The sequence below is a fragment of the Passer montanus genome, unplaced genomic scaffold (assembly GCF_014805655.1).
Source record: "Passer montanus isolate IOZ18808 unplaced genomic scaffold, ASM1480565v1 scaffold328, whole genome shotgun sequence".
Classification (NCBI taxonomy): domain Eukaryota; kingdom Metazoa; phylum Chordata; class Aves; order Passeriformes; family Passeridae; genus Passer; species Passer montanus.
In genome coordinates, this window is record NW_024368019.1 from 12,255 (window position 1) to 33,636 (window position 21,382).

Consider the following 21,382-nt stretch of genomic DNA (forward strand, 5'->3'; position numbering starts at 1 on the left):
GGGGCTCCCGGGGTGCGGGGGGGGGGGGTCCCCGTGGGTTCCCAGGAGGTCCCGGTGGGTTTTGGAGGTTCCCAGGGGTTCACGGTGGGTTTTGGGGGATCCCGGTGGGTTTTGGGGGGGTCCTGGTGGGTCTGGGCGGACTCGGTGAGTTTTAGGGGGTCCCTGTGGCTCCCGGTGGGTTTTGGGGCTCCCGGTGGGTCTGGGGGCTCCCGGTGGGTTTGGGGAGTTCCCGGGGGTCCCGGTGGGTTTTGGGGGGTCCCGGTGGATCCTGGGGGTCCCGGTGGGTCTGGGGGCTCCCGGTGGGTTTTGGGGGTCCCTGGGCTCCCGGTGGGTCCCGGTTGTTTTTGGGGGTCCCGGTGGGTTTTGGGGGTCCCGGTGGGTTTTGGGGGTGCCGGGTCGGGGCCGTTACCGTCGGTGGGGGAGGTGCGCAGGCGGCGGCAGAGCCCCGGGACCCCCCCCAGGTCGCGCTGCAGCCTCAGCAGCGCCTCGGGGCCGCGCAGCTCCATCAGCGCCCGCAGCTCCGGCAGCGCCAGCCCGAAACCCCCCCCGGCCTCCGCCATGGCGGCCTGCGGGCACGGGACAGCGTGGGGACAGCGACAGGGACAGCCACGGGGACAGGGACAGGGGACACGCTGGGGACAGCCACGGGGACAGCCACGGGGACAGCCATGGGGACAGGGACAGGGACAGCCACGGGGACAGGGACAGGGCTGGGGACAGCCACGGGGACAGGGACAGGGGACAGGGCTGGGGACAGCCACGGGGACAGGGACAGCGTGGGGACAGCGACAGGGACAGCCACGGGCACGGCACGGCGTGGGGACACGGGACACCACGGGGACACTGCTGGGGACACGCTGGGGACAGCCACGGGGACAGCAACGGGCACGGCACGGCGTGGGGACAGCGGGACACCACGGGGACACTGCTGGGGACACGCTGGGGACAGCCACGGGGACAGCAACGGGCACGGGACAGCGTGGGGACACGGGACAGCAATGGGGACACTGCTGGGGACACGCTGGGGACAGCCACGGGGACAGCAACGGGCACGGCACGGCGTGGGGACAGGGGACAGCCACGGGGACACTGCTGGGGACACTGCTGGGGACAGGGACAGCCACGGGGACAGCAACAGGGACAGGGGACAGCCGTGGGGACAGCCACGGGGACACGCTGGGGACAGGGACGGCAGCGGGGACACCGCTGGGAACACGGCTGGGGACAGGGGACAGCCATAGGGACAGCAATGGGGACAGGGGACAACATGGGGACAGCCGTGGGGACACTGCTGGGGCCACGGGAACAGAGGTGAGGACCGGGGACAGCGCTGGGGGCGTGGCTGGGGACACTGGGACAGCGTTGAGGCCACACGGCTGAAGGCCTGGGGACAGGGCTGGGGACACGGGGACAGTGTTGGGGACAGCGCTCAGGGTTTGGGGACAGCGCTCAGGGTTTGGGGACAGTGCTGGGGACAGCGCTGGGGACACGGCTGAAGGCCTGGGGACACATCAGAGCCAGGGGACACCGAGCACAGCGTGGGGACAGCAGGGGACGGCCGTGGGGACAGGGCTGGGGACAGGCACGGCCATGGGGACAGGGACAGCCATGGGGACAGGGCCAGCGCCCCTCACCTGTCAGCGCTGGCGGGGCCTGGGGGGGGTCTCGCCGGGGGGGGCCCGGCCGCCCCCCCTGTCCGGGCCACACCTGGGGACAGCGGGGACACCTGAGGGGACAGCGGGCAGCGCCCGGCCCCGGGACACCGGGGACCACCGGGGACACCAGGGACCACCAGTGACCACCGGCGACCACCAGTGACTCCCAGTTCTTCCCCATAACTCCCCCCCGGGACACCAGCGACCACCAGGGACCACCAGTGACTCCCAGTGACCACCAGTGACCACCAGGGACCATCGGTGACCACGAGGGACCAACAGTGACTCCCAGTTCTTCCCCATAACTCCCAGTACCCCAGTAAATCCCAGTCCCCCCCAGTGCCCCCAGTAAATCCCAGTTCTCCCAGTCCCTCCCCAGTTCCCCCAGTCCCTCCCAGTCTCTCCAGTTCCCCCCAGTTCTCCCAGTCCCGTCTCGCTCCGCCCAAGCCCCGCCCCTCCTGCCCATCCCACGCTTTCAGCCAATCAGCGCCCGAGCCCCGCGCCGAGGCCCCGCCCCCGGCCCTGCGGCGGCGCGCGCGGACTGCGCCAAACGGGGGGCGGGGCCTCAGGCGGGGGCGGGGCCTGATCGCACTTATATGGGCAAAACCACGCCCACCACGCGGGGAAACCACCGCCCCCGTGCTGTAAACCCCGCCCACCGCGGGAAAGCCCCGCCCCCAGCGCGGCACAGCTGGGCACACGTGGGCTCCCAGTAAGAACCAGTAACTCCCAGTGAATCCCAGTGCTCCCAGTGAATCCCAGTCATTCCCAGTAACTCCCAGTGAATCCCAGTGTCCCCAGTAGCTCACAGCTCTCCCAGTGCTTCCAGTATGTCCCAGTTCACCCAGTGAACCCTAGTAACCCCCAGGAACTCCCAGTGCTCCCAGTATCTCCCAGTGTCCCCCGTAACCCCCAGTAACTCCCAGTGCTCCCAGTGAATCGCAGTAATTCCCAGTGTCCCCAGTAGCTCACAGCTCTCCCAGTAACCCCCAGTTCACTCAGTGAATCCCAGTAACCCCCAGTGCCCCTAGTAACCTCCCAGTAAGTCCCAGTAACTCCCAGTGCTCCCAGTAACCCCCAGTGCCTGCTCACACCTGTCCCTGACACACCTGGCACACGTGTGTGCCCCAAGAACAGCCGGACACACCTGTCCCTGACACCTGGACAACCCTGCCACACCTGGACACACCTGTCCCCACCACACCTGGGCACACCTGGCCCTGTCACACCTGGCCCTGTCACACCTGGCCCTGTCACACCTGGTCACAGCTGGTCAGACCTGTTCCTGATGCCTGCACATCCCCAACACATCTGGACACAGCTGGTCACACCTGGCCCTGACACCTGGACATCCCCAAAACACCTGGACATCCCTGTCACCCCTGTCCCTGCCACACCTGGACAGCTCCGACCCCTGGACACACCTGCCCCTGTCACATCTGGACATCTCTGTCCCTGTCACACCTGGCCCTGCCCCCAGCCCCCCCCCAGCCCCCCGGGGCCTGTCACACCTGGACAGCTCCGACACCTGGACACACCTGCCCCTGTCACATCTGGACATCTCTGGCCCTGTCACACCTGGCCACACCTGGCCGTGTCACCCCTGTCCCCGTCACACCTGGACAGCCCCGACACACCTGGTCACACCTGGTCACCCCTGTCCCTGTCACACCTGGTCACCCCTGGCCCTGTCACACCTGTACCTGTCACATCTGGACAGCCCTGTCACACCTGGTCACCCCTGTCCCTGTCACACCTGGGCACACCTGGCCGTGTCACCCCTGTCCCCGCCTCCCCTGTCGCTGTCACCCCTGCCCACAGCTGTCCCCCCCCGGCCCCACCCCTGCCCAGGTGCCCCCCCCGTTTCCCCTGGCCCCGCCCCTTTCCCGCCCCCTCCCCGCCAATCACAGCGCGGCGCGCGCCCCTCCCGCCCTTTTTCACCAATCAGAGCGCACGGGAGGCGTGGCCAGAGGCGATGACATCACCTCCATCCAGATCACGCCCCTTTCGCCTCACCCCGGCTTCTGATTGGCTGCTTGGGGCAGCGATGATTGACATTCATATTGACCAATAGAAGTGACGAGCGCAGCGGGAGCGCTTCCCATTGGCTGCGAGCTCGCGGGGGCGGGCCCAGCGGGGTCCGGGGGGGATTTGGGGGGACACGGGGGTGACACCGCCGCAAAGGCTGATGGGAGGGCTGGGGACCCCCAGGAGGGGACATTGGGGACACCAAGGAGGGGACACGGGGGACACCCAGAGCCTTGGGGACACTGGGGACACCCAGGAGGGAACATTGGGGACACCAAGGAGGGGACACCGAGAACCCCCAGCACCCTGGGGACATTGGGGACAGCCAGAGGGGACCCCCAGCCCCCTGGGGACACTGGGGCAAGCATGGGGAGGTGACATCAAGAACCCCCAGTGTTCTGGGGACCCCAAGGAGGTGACACCGAGAGCCCCCAGTGTTCTGGGGACATTGGGGACACCAAGGAGGGGACACTGGGGACACCCTGAGAGGGGGACAATGAGCACCCCCAGCGCTCTGGGTGACATTGGGGACACCCAGAGGGGACCCCCAGCCCTGGGGCCAGCACAGGGAGGTGACACTGAGAGCCCCCAGCCCCCTGGGGACATTAGGGACACCAAGGAGGGGACACTGGGGACACCCAGAGGGGATGCTGAGAACCCTCAGTACCCTGGGGACATTGGGGACACCAAAGAGGGGACCCCAAGAGCCACTGGGGACACCTAAAGAGGGGGACACTGAGAGGTCCCAGTGCCGTGGGGACACCGGGGACACCCAGAGAGGGGGACAATGAGCACCCCCAGTGCCATGGGGACACCGGGGACACTCAGAGGGGACCCCCAGCCCTGGGGTCAGCACAGGGAGGTGACACTGAGAGCCCCCAGCCCCCCGGGGACATTGGGGACACTCAGAGGGGACCCCCAGCCCCGGGGCCAGCACAGGGGAGGTGACACTGGGGACCCCCAGCCCCCCGGGGACACAGGGCCAGCACAGGGAGGTGACACTGAGAGCCCCCAGTACCCTGGGGACACCAAAGAGGGGGACCCCCAACCCCAGGGCCAGCACAGGGGAGGTGACACTGAGAGCCCCCAGCCCCGGGGCCAGCACAGGGAGGTGACACTGAGAGCCCCCAGTACCCTGGGGACACCAAAGAGGGGACCCCCAGCCCCCCAGGGACACAGGGCCAGCACAGGGAGGTGACACTGAGAGCCCCACAGGGAGGTGACACGGTGGCACGGCTGTCCGGGAGGTACAAAGCTTTATTGGGGAGGGGGCGGCGGGGGTCCCTAGGCGGGGGACACGGAGGAGTTGGACACCGAGGACACCTCGGTGCGCGAGGTGGACACCTCGGAGCCATCGTCCACCTTCTTGCCAAAGAGCTGCAGGATGCAGTTCCGGAACTGCGGGGACACCGCGACACGCCGGGGACACACCGGGGACACACAGGGGACACACAGGGGACAGACAGGGGACACAGGGACAGACAGGGGACAGGGGACAGACAGGGGACAGACAGGGGACACAGGGGACAGGGGACAGACAGGGGACAGGCAGGGGACATGGGGACACAGGGGAGGACAGGGGACACGGGACAGCAGACATGGGGACACACAGGAGACAGCGGGGACAGGGGACAGACAGGGGACAGGGGGATAGACGGGGGACATGGGGACAGCAGGGGCACAGGGGAGGGGACAGGCAGGGGACAGAGAGGGGACAGGAGGGATGAGGGACAGAGAGGAGACAGGGAGGACAGACCAGGCACAGGGGACGAACAGGGGACAGACAGGGGGACATGAAGATGTAAATGACGGGGTTGTAGATGGTGACCCTGTCCCATATCCCATACCCCGTGCCCGTAGCTGTACCCAGGTGTGCCCAGGTGCCCCCAGGTGTGCCCAGGTGTGCCCAGGTGTGCCCCTCACCTGTCTGTTCATGAAGACGTAGATGATGGGGCTGTAGATGGTGACCCTGTCCTTGTCCCAGCCCCATAACCCTGCTCTATCCCATGTCCCCATGCCTGTAGCTGTGCCCAGGTGCACCCAGGTGCCCCCAGGTGTGCCCAGGTGTGCCCAGGTGTGCCATAGGAGCCCCCAGCCCACCTGTCTGTTCATGCAGACGTAGATGATGGGGTTGTAGATGGTGGCTCTGTCCCATATCCCATACCCCATACCCCATATCCCATGCCCATAGCTGTGCCCAGGTGTGCCCAGGTGCCCCCAGCTGTGCCCAGGCACCCCCAGCCCACCTGTCTGTTCATGCAGACGTAGATGATGGGGTTGTAGATGGTGGCCCTGTCCCATATCCCATACCCCATACCCCATATCCCATGCCCATAGCTGTGCCCAGGTGTGCCCAGGTGCCCCCAGCTGTGCCCAGGCACCCCCAGCCCACCTGTCTGTTCATGAAGACGTAGATGATGGGGTTGTAGATGGTGATCCTGTCTGTGTCCCTGTCCCATAACCCTGCCCGTAGCTGTACCCAGCTGTGCCCAGCTGTGCCCAGCTGCCCCCAGCTGTGCCCAGGTGTACTGTAGCTGTGCCCAGGCGCCCCCAGCCCACCTGTCTGTTCATGAAGACGTAGATGATGGGGTTGTAGATGGTGACCCTGTCCTTGTCCCAGCCCCATAACCCTGCTCTATCCCATGTCCCCATGCCTGTAGCTGTGCCCAGGTGCACCTGACTCCTTCTGGGCAGTGACCTGAGAGGGGAGACTCGGGTTAAAGGGATTTTTTCAGTTCAGGATTTTTTTTCCTGGTTGTTTTTTCCTGGTTGTTTTCCTGGTTGTTTTTTGGTTTGGTTTTTTTTTTGGTTTTTTTTTTTTTTTTTTTGTATCAGGATTTTTTTCCCCCGGTTTTTTTTTTTGTTTGGGAACAAGGTTTCAAAGTTAAGCAGTCTGGTATGAGGAAATTCCAGAGTTGGGCACATTTATAAGCATGTGATACAATCTTTTATTTTAATTGCATAATCTTATGTTCTTTTTTTCTTTTTTTCCCTTTTTTTTTCTTTTCTTTTTTTCCTGTTTTTTTTTTTTTGGTTTTTTTTCCAATTTGTTTTTGTTTGTTTTGGTTTTTTTTTCTTTCAGGATTTTTCTTTTTTTTTTTTTTCTTTTTTTTTCTTTTCTTTTTTTTCCCCTGGCTTTTTTTTTTTTGCTGATTTTTTTGTCCCAGGGATTTTGGGGTGTCCGCTCACCGCGCGGATGGCCAGCCACACTTGCAGGTAGCAGAAGATGATGACGGCCAGCGGGAAGAAGCAGCAGGTGACCATCAGCACCACCATGTAGGACTGCACGCCCGGGTCCGAGCTGCCGCTGAACACGTCCGGCCCGCACGACGTCTTCAGCCCGTGGGGCCAGTACCTGCCGGGGGCACCGGGGGGTCAGGGGGGACAACCGGGACCCCCCAAAGTCCTCAGAAAAAATCCGGGTCTGGGGGACCCCTGGGGGGCACCCCCAGAGCCACCTTAGGGACACCTGGGGCACCCCCAGTACCTGCCAGGGGACATTTGGGGTCAGGGGGGACAACGGGGACCCCCCAAAGTCCTCAGAAAAAATCCGGGTCTGGGGGACCCCGGGAAACCTCGGGGAGACACCCCCAGACTCAATCTGGGGACACCTGGGCAGGGACAGACTGCTACAGGCAAGGACAGACTTGGATGGACAGGGACAGACAGGGGACACAGGGACAGACAGGGGACAGACAGGGGACACAGGGGACAGGGGACAGACAGGGGACGGGGGGATAGACGGGGGACATGGGGACACACAGGGGACACACAGGGGACATGGGACAGGCAGGGGACAGAGAGGGGACAGGAGGGATGAGGGACAGAGAGGGGACAGGGAGGACAGACCAGGCACAGAGGACGAACAGGGGACAGACAGGGGGACATGAAGATGTAAATGACGGGGTTGTAGATGGTGACCCTGTCCCATATCCCATACCCCGTGCCCGTAGCTGTACCCAGGTGTGCCCAGGTGCCCCCAGGTGTGCCCAGGTGTGCCCAGGTGTGCCCCTCACCTGTCTGTTCATGAAGACGTAGATGATGGGGCTGTAGATGGTGACCCTGTCCTTGTCCCAGCCCCATAACCCTGCTCTATCCCATGTCCCCATGCCTGTAGCTGTGCCCAGGTGCACCCAGGTGCCCCCAGGTGTGCCCAGGTGTGCCCAGGTGTGCCATAGGAGCCCCCAGCCCACCTGTCTGTTCATGCAGACGTAGATGATGGGGTTGTAGATGGTGGCCCTGTCCCATATCCCATACCCCATACCCCATATCCCATGCCCATAGCTGTGCCCAGGTGTGCCCAGGTGCCCCCAGCTGTGCCCAGGCACCCCCAGCCCACCTGTCTGTTCATGAAGACGTAGACTGTGCCCAGCTGGCCCGTAGCTGTGCCCACGTTGGCCCAGGTGCCCCCAGGTGTGCCCAGGCGCCCCCAGCCCACCTGTCTGTTCATGAAGACGTAGATGATGGGGTTGTAGATGGTGGCGCTCTTGGCGAAGAAGGCGGGCAGCGCGGCGGTGAGCGGGTGGAAGGCGTAGCCGGGGTTGGCGGCGGCGAAGCAGGCGAAGATGGTGTAGGGCCCCCAGCAGAAGCAGTAGGCCAGGATCATCACCACCACCATGCGCGACACCTCCTTCTCCGCCTTCTGCGTCGACTCCGACTCCTTCTGCTGGGCCGCCACCTGGGGGGCACATGGGGGGGTTAGGGGGGTCCTGGGTTTTTTTGTTTGGGTTTTTTTTTCAGGATTTTTTTCCCCTTTTTTTTTCTGGGTTTGTTTTTTCTTTTTTTTCCCCCGGTTTGTTTTTGTTTGGTTTTTTTTTTTTTTTTTCTTTTTTTTTTTTCTTCTGGGTTTTTTTTTGTTTTGTTTTTGTTTGGGTTTTTTTTTCAGGATTTTTTTCCCCTTTTTTTTTCTGGGTTTGTTTTTTCTTTTTTTTCCCCCGGTTTGTTTTTGTTTGGTTTTTTTTTTTTTTTTTCTTTTTTTTCTTTTCTTTTTTTTCCCCTGGCTTTTTTTTTTTTGCTGATTTTTTTGTCCCAGGTATTTTGGGGTGTCCGCTCACCGCGCGGATGGCCAGCCACACTTGCAGGTAGCAGAAGATGATGACGGCCAGCGGGAAGAAGCAGCAGGTGACCATCAGCACCACCATGTAGGACTGCACGCCCGGGTCCGAGCTGCCGCTGAACACGTCCGGCCCGCACGACGTCTTCAGCCCGTGGGGCCAGTACCTGCCGGGGGCACCGGGGGGTCAGGGGGGACAACCGGGACCCCCCAAAGTCCTCAGAAAAAATCCGGGTCTGGGGGACCCCTGGGGGGCACCCCCAGAGCCACCTTAGGGACACCCCCAAAGTCCTCAGAAAAAATCCGGGTCTGGGGGACCCCGGGAAACCTCGGGGAGACACCCCCAGACTCAATTTGGGGACACCTGGGTCACCCCCGTGCCCCCGTGGGGCCAGTACCTGCCGGGGGGACACCGGAGGGTCAGGGGGGACAACGGGGACCCCCCAAAGTCCTCGGGAAGGATCTGGGTCTGGGGGACCCCGGGAAACCTCGGGGGGGCACCCCCAGACTCAATCTGGGGACACCTGGGTCACCCCCGTGGGGTCAGTACCTGCCGGGGACACCGGGGGGTCAGGGGGGACAACCGGGACCCCCCAAAGTCCTCAGAAAAAATCCGGGTCTGGGGGACCCCTGGGGGGCACCCCCAGAGCCACCTTAGGGACACCTGGGGCACCCCCAGTACCTGCCAGGGGACATTTGGGGTCAGGGGGGACAACGGGGACCCCCCAAAGTCCTCGGGAAGGATCTGGGTCTGGGGGACCCCGGGAAACCTCGGGGAGACACCCCCAGACTCAATTTGGGGACACCTGGGTCACCCCCGTGGGGTCAGTACCTGCCGGGGACACCGGGGGGTCAGGGGGGACAACCGGGACCCCCCAAAGTCCTCGGGAAGGATCTGGGTCTGGGGGACCCCGGGAAACCTCGGGGAGACACCCCCAGACTCAATCTGGGGACACCTGGGGCACCCCCGTGCCCCCGTGGGGTCAGTACCTGCCGGGGACACCTCAGGTAGCCCTGGGGACACCTGGGGCACCCCCGTGGGGTCTCTAGGGGGACACCGGGGGGTCAGGGGGGACAACGGGGAACCCCCAAATTCCTCAGAAAAAATCCGGGTCTGGGGTACCCCTGGGGAACCTCAGGGAGACACCCCCAGACCCATTTGGGGGACCCTCGGGTCATCCCTGGAGCCTCTGACAGCTCTGGGGACACTCGTGTCACCCCCAACACCCCCTGGGGACACTCGTGTGACCCCCGGACCCCTCCCCAGGGCCTGGGGACCCCTCCCCACCTGCTCCAGCTGAGAATGGGGGGTGCAGTGCAGGGGCAGGACCAGATCCAGGAGAAGAGGACCCCGGCCCAGACCCCTCCCCACACCTTGGGGACACTCGTGTGACCTCCAACAAACCCTGGGGACACTCGTGTGACCCCCAGACCCCTCCCCAGGGCCTGGGGACCCCTCCCCACCTGCTCCAGCCGAAGATGGGGGGCGCGGTCCAGGCGCAGGACCAGATCCAGGAGAAGAGGACCCCAGCCACCGCCAGCTTCCCGTCGAACTTGATGTTGCCGAAGGGTTTGCAGACCACGAACCAGCGCTCCCAGGAGATGATGGCCAGCGACCAGAGCGCCGTGATGCCTGCAGGGGTTTGGGGTGGTTGTGGGGCTGCCCCATAGCGCCCAGACCCACAGAACCCCATGGAACCCCATAGAACCCCATGGAACCCCATGGAACCCCATAATATCCAGTCCCTGCTATGGGGAGGGTGCAGCACTGGGATGCCTGCAGGGGTTTGGGGTGGTTGTGGGGCTGCCCCATAGCGCCCAGACCCACAGAACCCCATGGAACCCCATAGACAACCCCATAACATCCAGTCCCTGCTATGGGGAGGGTGCAGCACCGGGATGCCTGCAGGGGTTTGGGGTGGCTATGGGGCTGCCCCATAGCACCCAGACCCATAGAACCCCATAGAACCCCATAGAACCCCATAAAACCCCATACAGTCCCACAGAGAACCCCACAGCTTCCAGTCCCTGCTGTGGGGACGATGCCCAGGAACTGCAGTGCCGTGATGCCTGCAGGGGTTTGGAGTGGTTGTGGGGCTGCCCCATAACGCCCAGACCCATAGAGAGCGGCCCTATAGAGCCCAGCCCCACAGAACCCCATAGACAACCCCATAACATCCAGTTTGTGCTATGGGGAGTGTGCCCAGGAACTGCAGTGCCGTGATGCCTGCAGGGGTTTGGAGTGGTTGTGGGGCTGCCCCATAGCGCCCAGACCCACAGAACCCCATAGAACCCCATAGAACCCCATGGAACCCCATAGACAATCCCATAACATCCAGTCCCTGCTATGGGGAGGGTGGCCAGGGACCAAAGTGCAGTGATGCCTGTAGGGGTTGGGGTGGTTGTGGGGCTGCCCCATAGCGCCCAGACCCATAGAGAGTCCCTGACCCATATTCCTGACCCACATTTGTGACCCACATTTGTGACCCACATTTGTGACCCACATCCCTGCCCCATATCCGTGACCTACACCCTGACCCCAGCCCCACATCCCTGCCCCGTGTCTGTGACCCACATTCCTGCTCCTTATCCCTGACCTACACCCTGACCCTGACCCCAGCCCCACATCCGTGACCCAAATCCCACCCCACATCCCCCTGCCTCCAACTGACCACAGGCACTGCCCACACCCCCACCTGACCACAGGCACTGACCACCCCCCCTCATTCCCCTACCCCCAACTGACCACAGGCACTGCCCACACCCCCACCTGACCACAGGCACTGACCACCCCCCCTCATTCCCCTACCCCCAACTGACCACAGGCACTGCCCACACCCCCACCTGACCACAGGCACTGACCACCCCCCCTCATTCCCCTACCCCCAACTGACCACAGGCACTGCCCACACCCCCACCTGACCACAGGCACTGACCACAGACCCTGCCCACACCCCCAGCGTGCCCCCAGCCCAACTGACCACATGCACTGACCACACCCCACCCCATGTCCCCAGCCCAACTGACCACAAGCACTGACCACAAGCACTGACCACACCCCGCCCCATGCCCCCAGCCCAACTGACCACAGGCACTGACCACAGACCCTGCCCACACCCCCAGCGTGCCCCCAGCCCAACTGACCGCAGGCGCTGACGGTGTAGCCCTCGATGACGCACATGGGGTGGCCGAGGATGAAGTAGCCGAAGATCTGGTTGACCACGCTGATGGTGCTGGCGATGACCGTCTCGCCCAGGTCGGCCACGGCCAGGTTGACCAGGATCCAGTTCAGGGGGTGCCGCAGCTTCTTGAACTTGGCCGTGGCCACCAGCACCAGCCCGTTGGTGAACACCGAGGCGATCACCACGAAGATCATCCACAGCGACGTCAGGTTGTACACCCAGCGCGGCGCGATGTGGTAGTTGGGGCCCTCGAAGGGACCTGGGGGACAGCGGTGGTGGCCGTGAGTGACCCTCGTGTCACCTCGTGTCCCCTCATGTCCCCTCACATCTTCACTGTGTCACTGCCATCGATATGGGTTGGTGTAGGTTGATCAATGACCTCAAAACTCCTCAAAACTCCTCAAAACTCTTCAGAACTCCCTCAAATCTCCCTCAAAATGATCCCCTGGTGTCCCTTTGTGTCTCGTCATGTCCCTCCGTGTCCCCTCGTGTCCCCCCGTGTCCCCCCACATCTTCACTGCGTCACTGCCATCGATACGGGTTGGTGTACGTTGATCGTTGACCCCAAAAACTCCCCCAAAATGCTCCCCTTGTGTCCCTCCATGCCTCAGTGTCCCCTCAATGTCCCCAATACTTTCACCACGCTCATCTCTACTGTTGGCGCACCTTGACCACCAACCCCAAAACTCCCCAAACCCCCCCAAAATGTGTCACCTTGTGTCCCCTCATGTCCCCTCACATCTTCACTGTGTCACTGCCATCAATACGGGTTGGCATACACTGATCATTGACCCCAAAAACTCCCCCAAAATGCTCCCCTTGTGTCCCTTCATGTCCCTTTGTGCCTTTTGGTCACCCCTAATGTCCCGTCCTGCCCCTTTTGTACTCCCACGTCCCCCCAGGTCCCTCCATGTCCCCTGTGTCCCTCCATGTCTTCAATGCACGTTGTTGCCATCGATGTCCACTGACCCCAAAACTCCTCAAAACCGCCCCAAAACTCCCCCAAACTGCCCCAGACCCCCTCGCCCCGTGTCTCCCAGTGTCCCCCAGTGTCCCCTAATGTCCCTCTGTGTCCCTCCATGCCTCTGGGACCCCCGGGATCCCAATGGGACCCCCGGGGTGGGAACCGGGACCCCCAGAGACCCCCGGGACCCCCAGAGACCCCCGGGACCCCCAAAACGCCGCGTTTGTCACAAACAGCCCCAAAATTCCTGGATCATTTTCACCCCTCCTGGGGTCCAAATTGGCCCCCCCGGGATTCAAATTGCCCCCCTCTCCGGGTCCGAGCTGCCCCCCCGGGACCCCCGAGATCCCAGCGGGACCCCCGGGATGGAAATCGGCACCCCGGAAACCCCCGGGACCCCCAGAAACCCCCGGGACCCCCAAAATGCGTTGTTTGACCCAAAATTTCCTGGGAAATCTTCTTGCAGAGCTCTGGTGATTCTCACAAGTCCCAGGCATCCACACCAGTCTGCAGCCACCCACAGCTCTCTGAGGACCCAAACCAGCTGACAAAAAAGACCTACCACCATCACAACCCCACAGTGAGGTGGGAGGATGTTACAGAATCGAGAGCCTGTTGCTATGCTTCATTTTCCCTCTGGGCTCCACCATGAAGCCTCTTCAATAATGGCCTTATGGCTCCATCAATCTTATTTAAACTTCAGTACAAATAAATTGCAGCGCATTCAGAGTCCCATCACAGTGCTCTGACTCACCCAGTCCCAGCAGACATCGTACATTAAATTAGTTTTGGAATGTATTCAAAAGCAATTGTTGCAGCTTCTTCAGCTAACTCCCCATGCTGCATGTGAGGGGAAAGCAGAGCAGGATGTCAGCCCCAGTCCCCTTGGGCTGGGTTTTGGGTTTGACATGGCTCTGAATTCCTCCCTTGTTCCCAGCTGCAGGAGGGGTTCCTGCTGTCCTGCCTGGGACAATTTCCACCGTGGTCCCCCACGGGGTGCAGGGGCACAGCCTGTCTCACCATGGGGTGCAGGAAGGTCTGCTGTGGCACCCAAAGCATCTCCTCCTTCTCCGTGGGGAGGGCTCTTCACACCCCTTCCTTGCTCCAGGTGAAGTCCCTCTCACAGGAGATGGTTCTCCATTAACTTCTCCAGTGAGAATGTCAATGTGAGTCCCCCAAGGATGCAGTCCTTCAGGAGCTGCCTGCTCCAGTGTGGGCTCCCTGCAGGTCACAAGTCCTGCCAGCAAAGCTGCTCCAGCCTGGCCTCCTCTCTCCACAGGTCCTGGCAGGAGCCTGCTCCAGCCTGGGCTTCCCGAGGGGTCACAGCCTCCTTTGGACACCCCTCTGCCAGCCGGGATGGAAACCGGGACCCCCGGGACCCCCAGAGACCCCCGGGACCCCCGGACCGCCCAAACCCCAGCGCCAATTCCCCACCCCCCGTTCCCCACTGGGCCCCCTCGGGATCCAAATCGGGACCCCCGCGACCCCCAAGTGTGGGGCTGAGCCCCCCAGGAGCAGCGTTGGCCCCCCCGGTATGTGACACGGCCCCACAGCGGGGTCCTGCCCCACAGCGGGGGGTTTTGTCCCCCTTCCTGCCCCATAGCGGGGTCCCGACCCCCTCCTGCCCCACATCGGGGGGTCCTGGTCCCCCGCCCCACAAAATTCTGGGTCCCAGCCCCCTCCTGACCCACTCTGGGGGGTCCTGACCCACATTGAGGGGTCCTGGAGCCCCCCGCCCCATAGCTGGGTCCTGGTCCTGCTCCTGACCCACATCGGGTTCTTGACCCCCCCCCTCCCGCCCATCCTGCCCCACACCGGGGTCTCCTGACCCACATTTTGGGGTCTGGGCCCCCCCCCGCCCCCCGGATCGGGGTCACGGGGCCGCGTTACATCACGGGGGGCTCCGGCTCGGGGCCAAGTGGGGCACGGGGGGAGCCCCACCCCCCGCCCCCCAAAAATAGCCGCAGCCCTAATTAGCAATTAACCCGAGTGGATTAACGAGGGGGGGGGAGGCGCTGGAATTTGGGGTCCCGGGGTGTCCCCCCCCATCCCGTTCTGCGCCCACGGGGGGTCCTGGGGGGTCGCGGGGGTTGGGGGCGCTCCCCGGGGGGGTCACCCCAGAGGGGCCCCCCAGGCCTGACCTTAATCCCGCCCCCCGGGGGGGCCGGAGCTGCCCCCCCCTCCCCTAATCCCGGGATTTTCGGGTCGCCCCGGGGGAGTCCGATTAGGGGGGACACGGAAACTTTAATCCCCCCCCGGGGAAAAGGGGGCGCCGAGCGGCGCAGACAGGAGCTTGGACTTGGAGGGCACTTGTGGGGCTGGGGGCACTGTGAGGACACTGGTGGGGCACTTGTGGGGCATTTGTGGGGCACTTGGTGGGTACTTGTGGGGCTGGGGGCACTGTGGGGTCGCTTGGGGGCACTGCAAAGACACTTGTGGGGCACTTGTGGGGCATTGGGGGTGGCACCTGTGGGTCTGGGGGCACTTGTGGGGCACTTGTGGGGCAAAGCAGAGGCAGCGGCTGCGTCTCCAGTGTTTAATGCGGGGTTGGGGGGGGGGTTTATGTACAACAGAACCGTGGGGCTGCCCCATAGCGGGGGGGGCAGAGCTGCCGTGGGGCTGAGAGAGGTGTGGGGCAGAGCCTGCTGGGGCAGAGCTGCCATGGGGCAGAGCCCAATATATGGGGCCAAGCCCCTTGTGGGGCATCCCCGGTGTGGGGCAGAGCCCAATGTGGGGCAGAGCCGTGGGGCAGAGCTGTGGGGCAGAGTCCTCCATAGGGCAGAACTGTGAGGCTGAGCCTGATATAGGGCTGAGCCCGCTATGGGGCAGAGCCTGACATAGGTTTGAGCTCAATATAGGGCCGAGCCTGATATGGGGCAGAGCCCGGTGTGGGGCACAGCCCGATATAGGGCAGACCTCAATATAGAACTGAGTGCCATGTGGGGCAGAGCCCAATATAGGGCAGAACTGTGAGACTGAGCCCAATATAGGGCCGAGCCCAATGTGGGGCAGAGCTCGATACAAGGCTGAGCCAAATGTGGGGCAGAGCTCGATATGGGGCAGAGCCCGGTGTGGGGCACAGCCCGAAATAGGGCAGAAGTGTGAGATTGAGCCCAATATAGGGCTGAGCCCAATGTGGGGCAGAGCTCGATATGGGGCCGAGCCTGATATAGGGCAGAGCCCGGTGTGGGGCACAGCCCGATATAGGGCAGACCTCAATATAGAACTGAGTGCCATGTGGGGCAGAGCCCAATATAGGGCAGAACTGTGAGACTGAGCCCAATATAGGGCCGAGCCCAATGTGGCGCAGAGCTCGATATAGGGCAGAGTTTGGTGTGGGGCAGAGCTCGATATAGGGCTGAGCCCCGTGTGGGGCAGCCCTGGCTGGGTCGGGCCCGCTGTGGGGCAGCCCCGCTGTGGGGCAGAGCCGTGGGGCACGGCGGCGCGGGGCTCCAGGGGGGCAGTTAGGGGGGCAGTTAGGGGGTCATGGTGGGGTCAGATATGGGGTTAGATATGGATCAGATATGGGGAGATATGGGTCAGATATAGGGGACAGCAGCACGGGGCGTCAGGGGGTCAGGTATGGGGTTAGGTATGGGGTCAGGTATAGATCAGATATGGGTCAGATATACGGCACAGCGTGGGGAGTGTGCAGATATGGGGGACAGTGGCACGGGGCGTCAGGGGGGCAGGTATGGGGGCAGTGTGAGGTCAGTGTGGGGACAGTGTGGGGTGATATGGGTCAGATATAGGGGACAGCGGGACGGGGAATCAGGGGGGGCAGGGGGGGCACTTATGGGGTCAGGTATGGGGTTAGATACGGATCAGATATACGGCACAGCTTGGGGAGTGTAGGGCCAGATATGGGGTCAGATATAGGGGATAGTGTGGGGAGATATGGGGTCACATATGGGGTCAGTGTAGGGTCAGTGTGGGGAGATGTGGGGTCAGATATAGGGGACAGCGGCACGGGGCGTCAGGGGGGCAGTTATGGGGGCAGTTATGGGGTCATGGTGGGGTCAGATATGGGGTTAGATATGGATCAGATATGGGTCAGATATAGGGGACAGCGGCATGGGGCGTCAGGGGGGCAGGGGGGCAGGTATGGGGTCAGGTATGGGGCACAGTGTGGGGTCAGATATGGGGTTAGATATGAGGTTAGATATGGGGTCAGATATAGGGGACAGCGTGGGGAGATATGGGGACAGATGTGGGGTCAGTGTGGGCTAAGGGTGGGGGATGTGGGATCAGATATAGGGCACAGTGTGGGGAGATGTGGGGTCAGGTGTGGAGTCAGTATGGGGCACAGTGTGGGGTCAGATATAGGGGGTATGGGGGGGATATGGGGTCAGTGTGGGGAGATATGGGGACAGATGTGGGGTCAGGGTGGGGAGATGTGGGGTCAGATATGGGGTTAGATATAGGGGTGGATATGGGGTCAGATGTGGGGGACACTTATGGGGTCAGTTATGGAGGTGTCACACATTGGGGGTCAGGTCTGGGGTCAGTCATGGGGTCAGCTATGGGTCAGTTATGGGGTCAGGTCTGGCGTCAGATGTGGGGGACACTTATGGGGTCAGTTATGGAGGTGTCACACATTGGGGGTCAGGTCTGGGGTCAGTCATGGGGTCAGTCATGGGGTCAGCTATGGGTCAGTTATGGGGTCAGGTCTGGCGTCAGATGTGGGGGACACTTATGGGGTCAGACATGGAGTGGGGCAGGTATGGGGCAGGTATGGATCAGATATGGGGTTAGATATGGGGGCAGGTATAGGGGACAGTGGCACGGGGCGTCAGGGGGGCAGTTATGGGGTCAGGGTGGGGTCAGGTATGGGGTTAGATATGGATCAGATATGGGGAGATATGGGTCAGATATAGGGGACAGCAGCACGGGGCGTCAGGGGGTCAGGTATGGGGTTAGGTATGGGGTCAGGTATAGATCAGATATGGGTCAGATATACGGCACAGCGTGGGGAGTGTGGGGCCAGATATGGGGTCAGATATAGGGGATAGTGTGGGGAGATATGGGGTCACATATGGGGTCAGTGTAGGGTCAGTGTGGGGAGATGTGGGGTCAGATATAGGGGACAGCGGCACGGGGCGTCAGGGGGGCAGTTATGGGGGCAGTTATGGGGTCATGGTGGGGTCAGATATGGGGTTAGATATGGATCAGATATGGGTCAGATATAGGGGACAGCGGCATGGGGCGTCAGGGGGGCAGGGGGGCAGGTATGGGGTCAGGTATGGGGCACAGTGTGGGGTCAGATATGGGGTTAGATATGAGGTTAGATATGGGGTCAGATATAGGGGACAGCGTGGGGAGATATGGGGACAGATGTGGGGTCAGTGTGGGCTAAGGGTGGGGGATGTGGGATCAGATATAGGGCACAGTGTGGGGAGATGTGGGGTCAGGTGTGGAGTCAGTATGGGGCACAGTGTGGGGTCAGATATAGGGGGTATGGGGGGGATATGGGGTCAGTGTGGGGAGATATGGGGACAGATGTGGGGTCAGGGTGGGGAGATGTGGGGTCAGATATGGGGTTAGATATGAGGTTAGATATGGGGTCAGATATAGGGGACAGCGTGGGGAGATATGGGGACAGATGTGGGGTCAGTGTGGGCTAAGGGTGGGGGATGTGGGATCAGATATAGGGCACAGTGTGGGGAGATGTGGGGTCAGGTGTGGAGTCAGTATGGGGCACAGTGTGGGGTCAGATATAGGGGGTATGGGGGGGATATGGGGTCAGTGTGGGGAGATATGGGGACAGATGTGGGGTCAGGGTGGGGAGATGTGGGGTCAGATATGGGGTTAGATATAGGGGTGGATATGGGGTCAGATGTGGGGGACACTTATGGGGTCAGTTATGGAGGTGTCACACATTGGGGGTCAGGTCTGGGGTCAGTCATGGGGTCAGTCATGGGGTCAGTCATGGGGTCAGCTATGGGTCAGTTATGGGGTCAGGTCTGGCGTCAGATGTGGGGGACACTTATGGGGTCAGACATGGAGGTGTCACACATTGGGGGTCAGTTATAGGGTCAGATCTGGGGTCAGACGCCCTCATGGGGGTCTCAAACACGGTGGGGGGGGGTCATCAAACCTCCAGCACCAACCCCCACTGTCCCCACCCTGCTTTGGGGTCCCCCCAAGGACCACCCACCCCACGGGACCCCAATTCCCCTGTGCCCGACCATGGCCACCGTGGCCAGGGACCACAGGGACACCATCCCTGGGGACAGGAGACACGGGTGACATCCCTGTCACCCCCTCTGTGCCATCCCCACCATGGCCACCGTGGCCAGGGACCACAGGGACACCATCCCTGGGGACAGGGGACATGGGTGACATCCCTCTCACCCCCTCTGTGCCATCCCCAGCATGGCCACCACTACCATGACCACAGGGACACTGCCCTGTGCCAATGCCATGGTGTCCCCTGTCCCCATTGTCCCCCATCCCTGGTGTCCCCATGCCCCGTGTCCTTGTGTCCCCCTGTCCCTCTGCCCGCTGTCCCCACACCCGGGGCTCCTCGGCCAACTGTCCCCACGGCCGATGTCCTCAGTGACCCCAGTGACCTTGTGCCCCATGTCCCACACCCCCAGCGTCCCCACACCCAATGCCACCACACCCAATGTCCCCAAACTCAATGTCCCCAGACCACGGTGACCTTTGACCTCATGTCCCACACCCCCAGTGTCCCCACACCCAATGCCACCACCCCCAGTGTCCCCAGACCACGGTGTCCTCCTTCCCCACGTCCCACTCCCCCAGTGTCCCCAGAGCCAACACTCCTTGGCCAGCTGTCCCCACGCCCAACGTTCCCAGGCCATGGTGACCTTCTGCCTCTCGACCCACATGTCCAACGCCCCCAGACCCAACGTCTCCAGACCATGGTGACCTTGTGCCCCACATCCCACACCCGCGATGTCTCCAGACCCAACACCCCCAGACCCAACGCCCCCAGACCCAACGTCCCCAGACACGGTGACCTTCTACCGCACACCCTCGTGTCCAATATCCCAAACCCAGTGTCCCCAGACCCAACGTCCCCAGACCACGATGACCTTGTGCCCCATGATCTATGCACCCAATGCCCCCACACCCAATGTCCCCACGTCCAACATCCCAAAGCCAACGTCTCCAAACCCAATGCCCCCAGACCCAACACCCCCAGACCACGGTGACCTTGTCCCACACCCCAACATCCCCAAACCCAATACCCCCAAACCCCCAAACCCAACACCCCCAGACCACAGTGACCTCCTACCCTCATGTTCCACATCCCCAAACCCAATGCCCCCAGACCCAACTCCCCCAGACCATGATGATCTTGTGGCCCACATCCCACACCCCCAATGCCCCCAGACCAAATACCCCCAGACCACAGTGACCTTGTGCCCCATGTTCTACACACCCAACACCCCCAGACCCAAAGCCCCCAGACCACGACGACCTTGTAGCCCACGTCCCACACCCCGACATCCCCAAACCCAACACCCTCAAACCCAACGCCCCCAGACCCAATGCCCCCAGACCCAACGTCCCCAGACCACGACGACCCTGCAGCCCACGTCCCACACCCCCACGTCCACCATGGTGACCTCCTGCCTCTTGTCCCACACCCCCAACACCCCCAGACCCAACACCCCCAGATCCAACGTCCCCAGACCACAGTGACCTCATAGCCCACATCCCACACCCCCAACACCCCCAGACCCAAAGCCCCCAGACCACGATGACCCTGCAGCCCACGTCCCACACCCCGACATCCCCAAACCCAACACACCCAGACCCAATGCCCCCAAACCCAACGCTCCCAGACCCAACACCCCCAGACCCAACACCCCCAGACCCAACACCCCCAGACCACGACGACCCTGCAGCCCACGTCCCACACCCCCACATCCACCATGCTGACCTTCTGCCTCTTGTCCCACATGTCCAACGCCCCCAGACCCAAAGCCCCCAGACCACGGCGACCTTCTACCGTACACCCTCATGTCCAACATCCCAAACCCAGTGTCCCCAGACCCAACGCCCGCCACCCCAACCCCGCCACCCCGTAGCTTCCCCTCGCCCCTCACCGCCCAGCGTGGCCGTGAACCCCTCGATCTTGCAGGCCAGCGGCCCCAGGGCGAAGTACATCTGGGAGAAGCTGTAGAAGGCCGTGGTGGAGCCCACGCACACCACCAGCAGGTTGGCCACCGCCAGGTTGACCAGGATGTAGTTGAGGTGCGAGCGCAGCTTCTTGTACTTGGCCGTGCACAGCACGGTCAGCGCGTTGATGGGCACGCCCAGCAGCACCAGCAGGAACATGAAGGCCGCCATGGCCTTGAAGATGCCGGGGCTGCCCAGGTGGGTCTGGGGCACCAGGAAGGGGCTCAGCGCCGTCACGTTCGGCGTGTCCAGGCTCACGGGGATGTAGAAATCCTCGGGGAGCTCGTCCCGCATCTCCCGCGGCTTCTGCATGGCGGCGGACGGACGGACGGACGGACGGGCGGGC

General features: G+C 62.6%; 2 protein-coding genes across 2 annotated transcripts in view; both read right to left on the reverse strand.

The window, feature by feature from the left end:
• LOC120505131 (plasma membrane calcium-transporting ATPase 3-like) overlaps positions 1-1,771 on the reverse strand; it is a 13,600-nt gene extending 11,829 nt beyond the window's left edge. The window contains exons 1-2 of the mRNA XM_039715370.1: positions 1,635-1,771; positions 410-566 (exon numbers count right to left, since the gene is read on the reverse strand). Of these exons, the coding sequence (XP_039571304.1) occupies positions 410-560 (151 nt within the window). The 5' untranslated portion in view covers positions 561-566; positions 1,635-1,771. The remainder of the gene's footprint in view (positions 1-409; positions 567-1,634) is intronic.
• Positions 1,772-4,946: 3,175 nt separating this feature from the next.
• Positions 4,947-21,348, reverse strand: OPN1LW (opsin 1, long wave sensitive). The gene is made up of 5 exons (XM_039715367.1): positions 20,964-21,348; positions 10,201-10,369; positions 8,738-8,903; positions 8,122-8,361; positions 4,947-5,081 (listed from the first exon to the last, which is right to left on the reverse strand). Exons 1-5 carry the CDS (start codon positions 21,346-21,348, stop codon positions 4,968-4,970), a joined length of 1,074 nt encoding a protein of 357 aa, XP_039571301.1. The 3' UTR covers positions 4,947-4,967.
• Between the last annotated feature and the right edge of the window lie 34 nt (positions 21,349-21,382).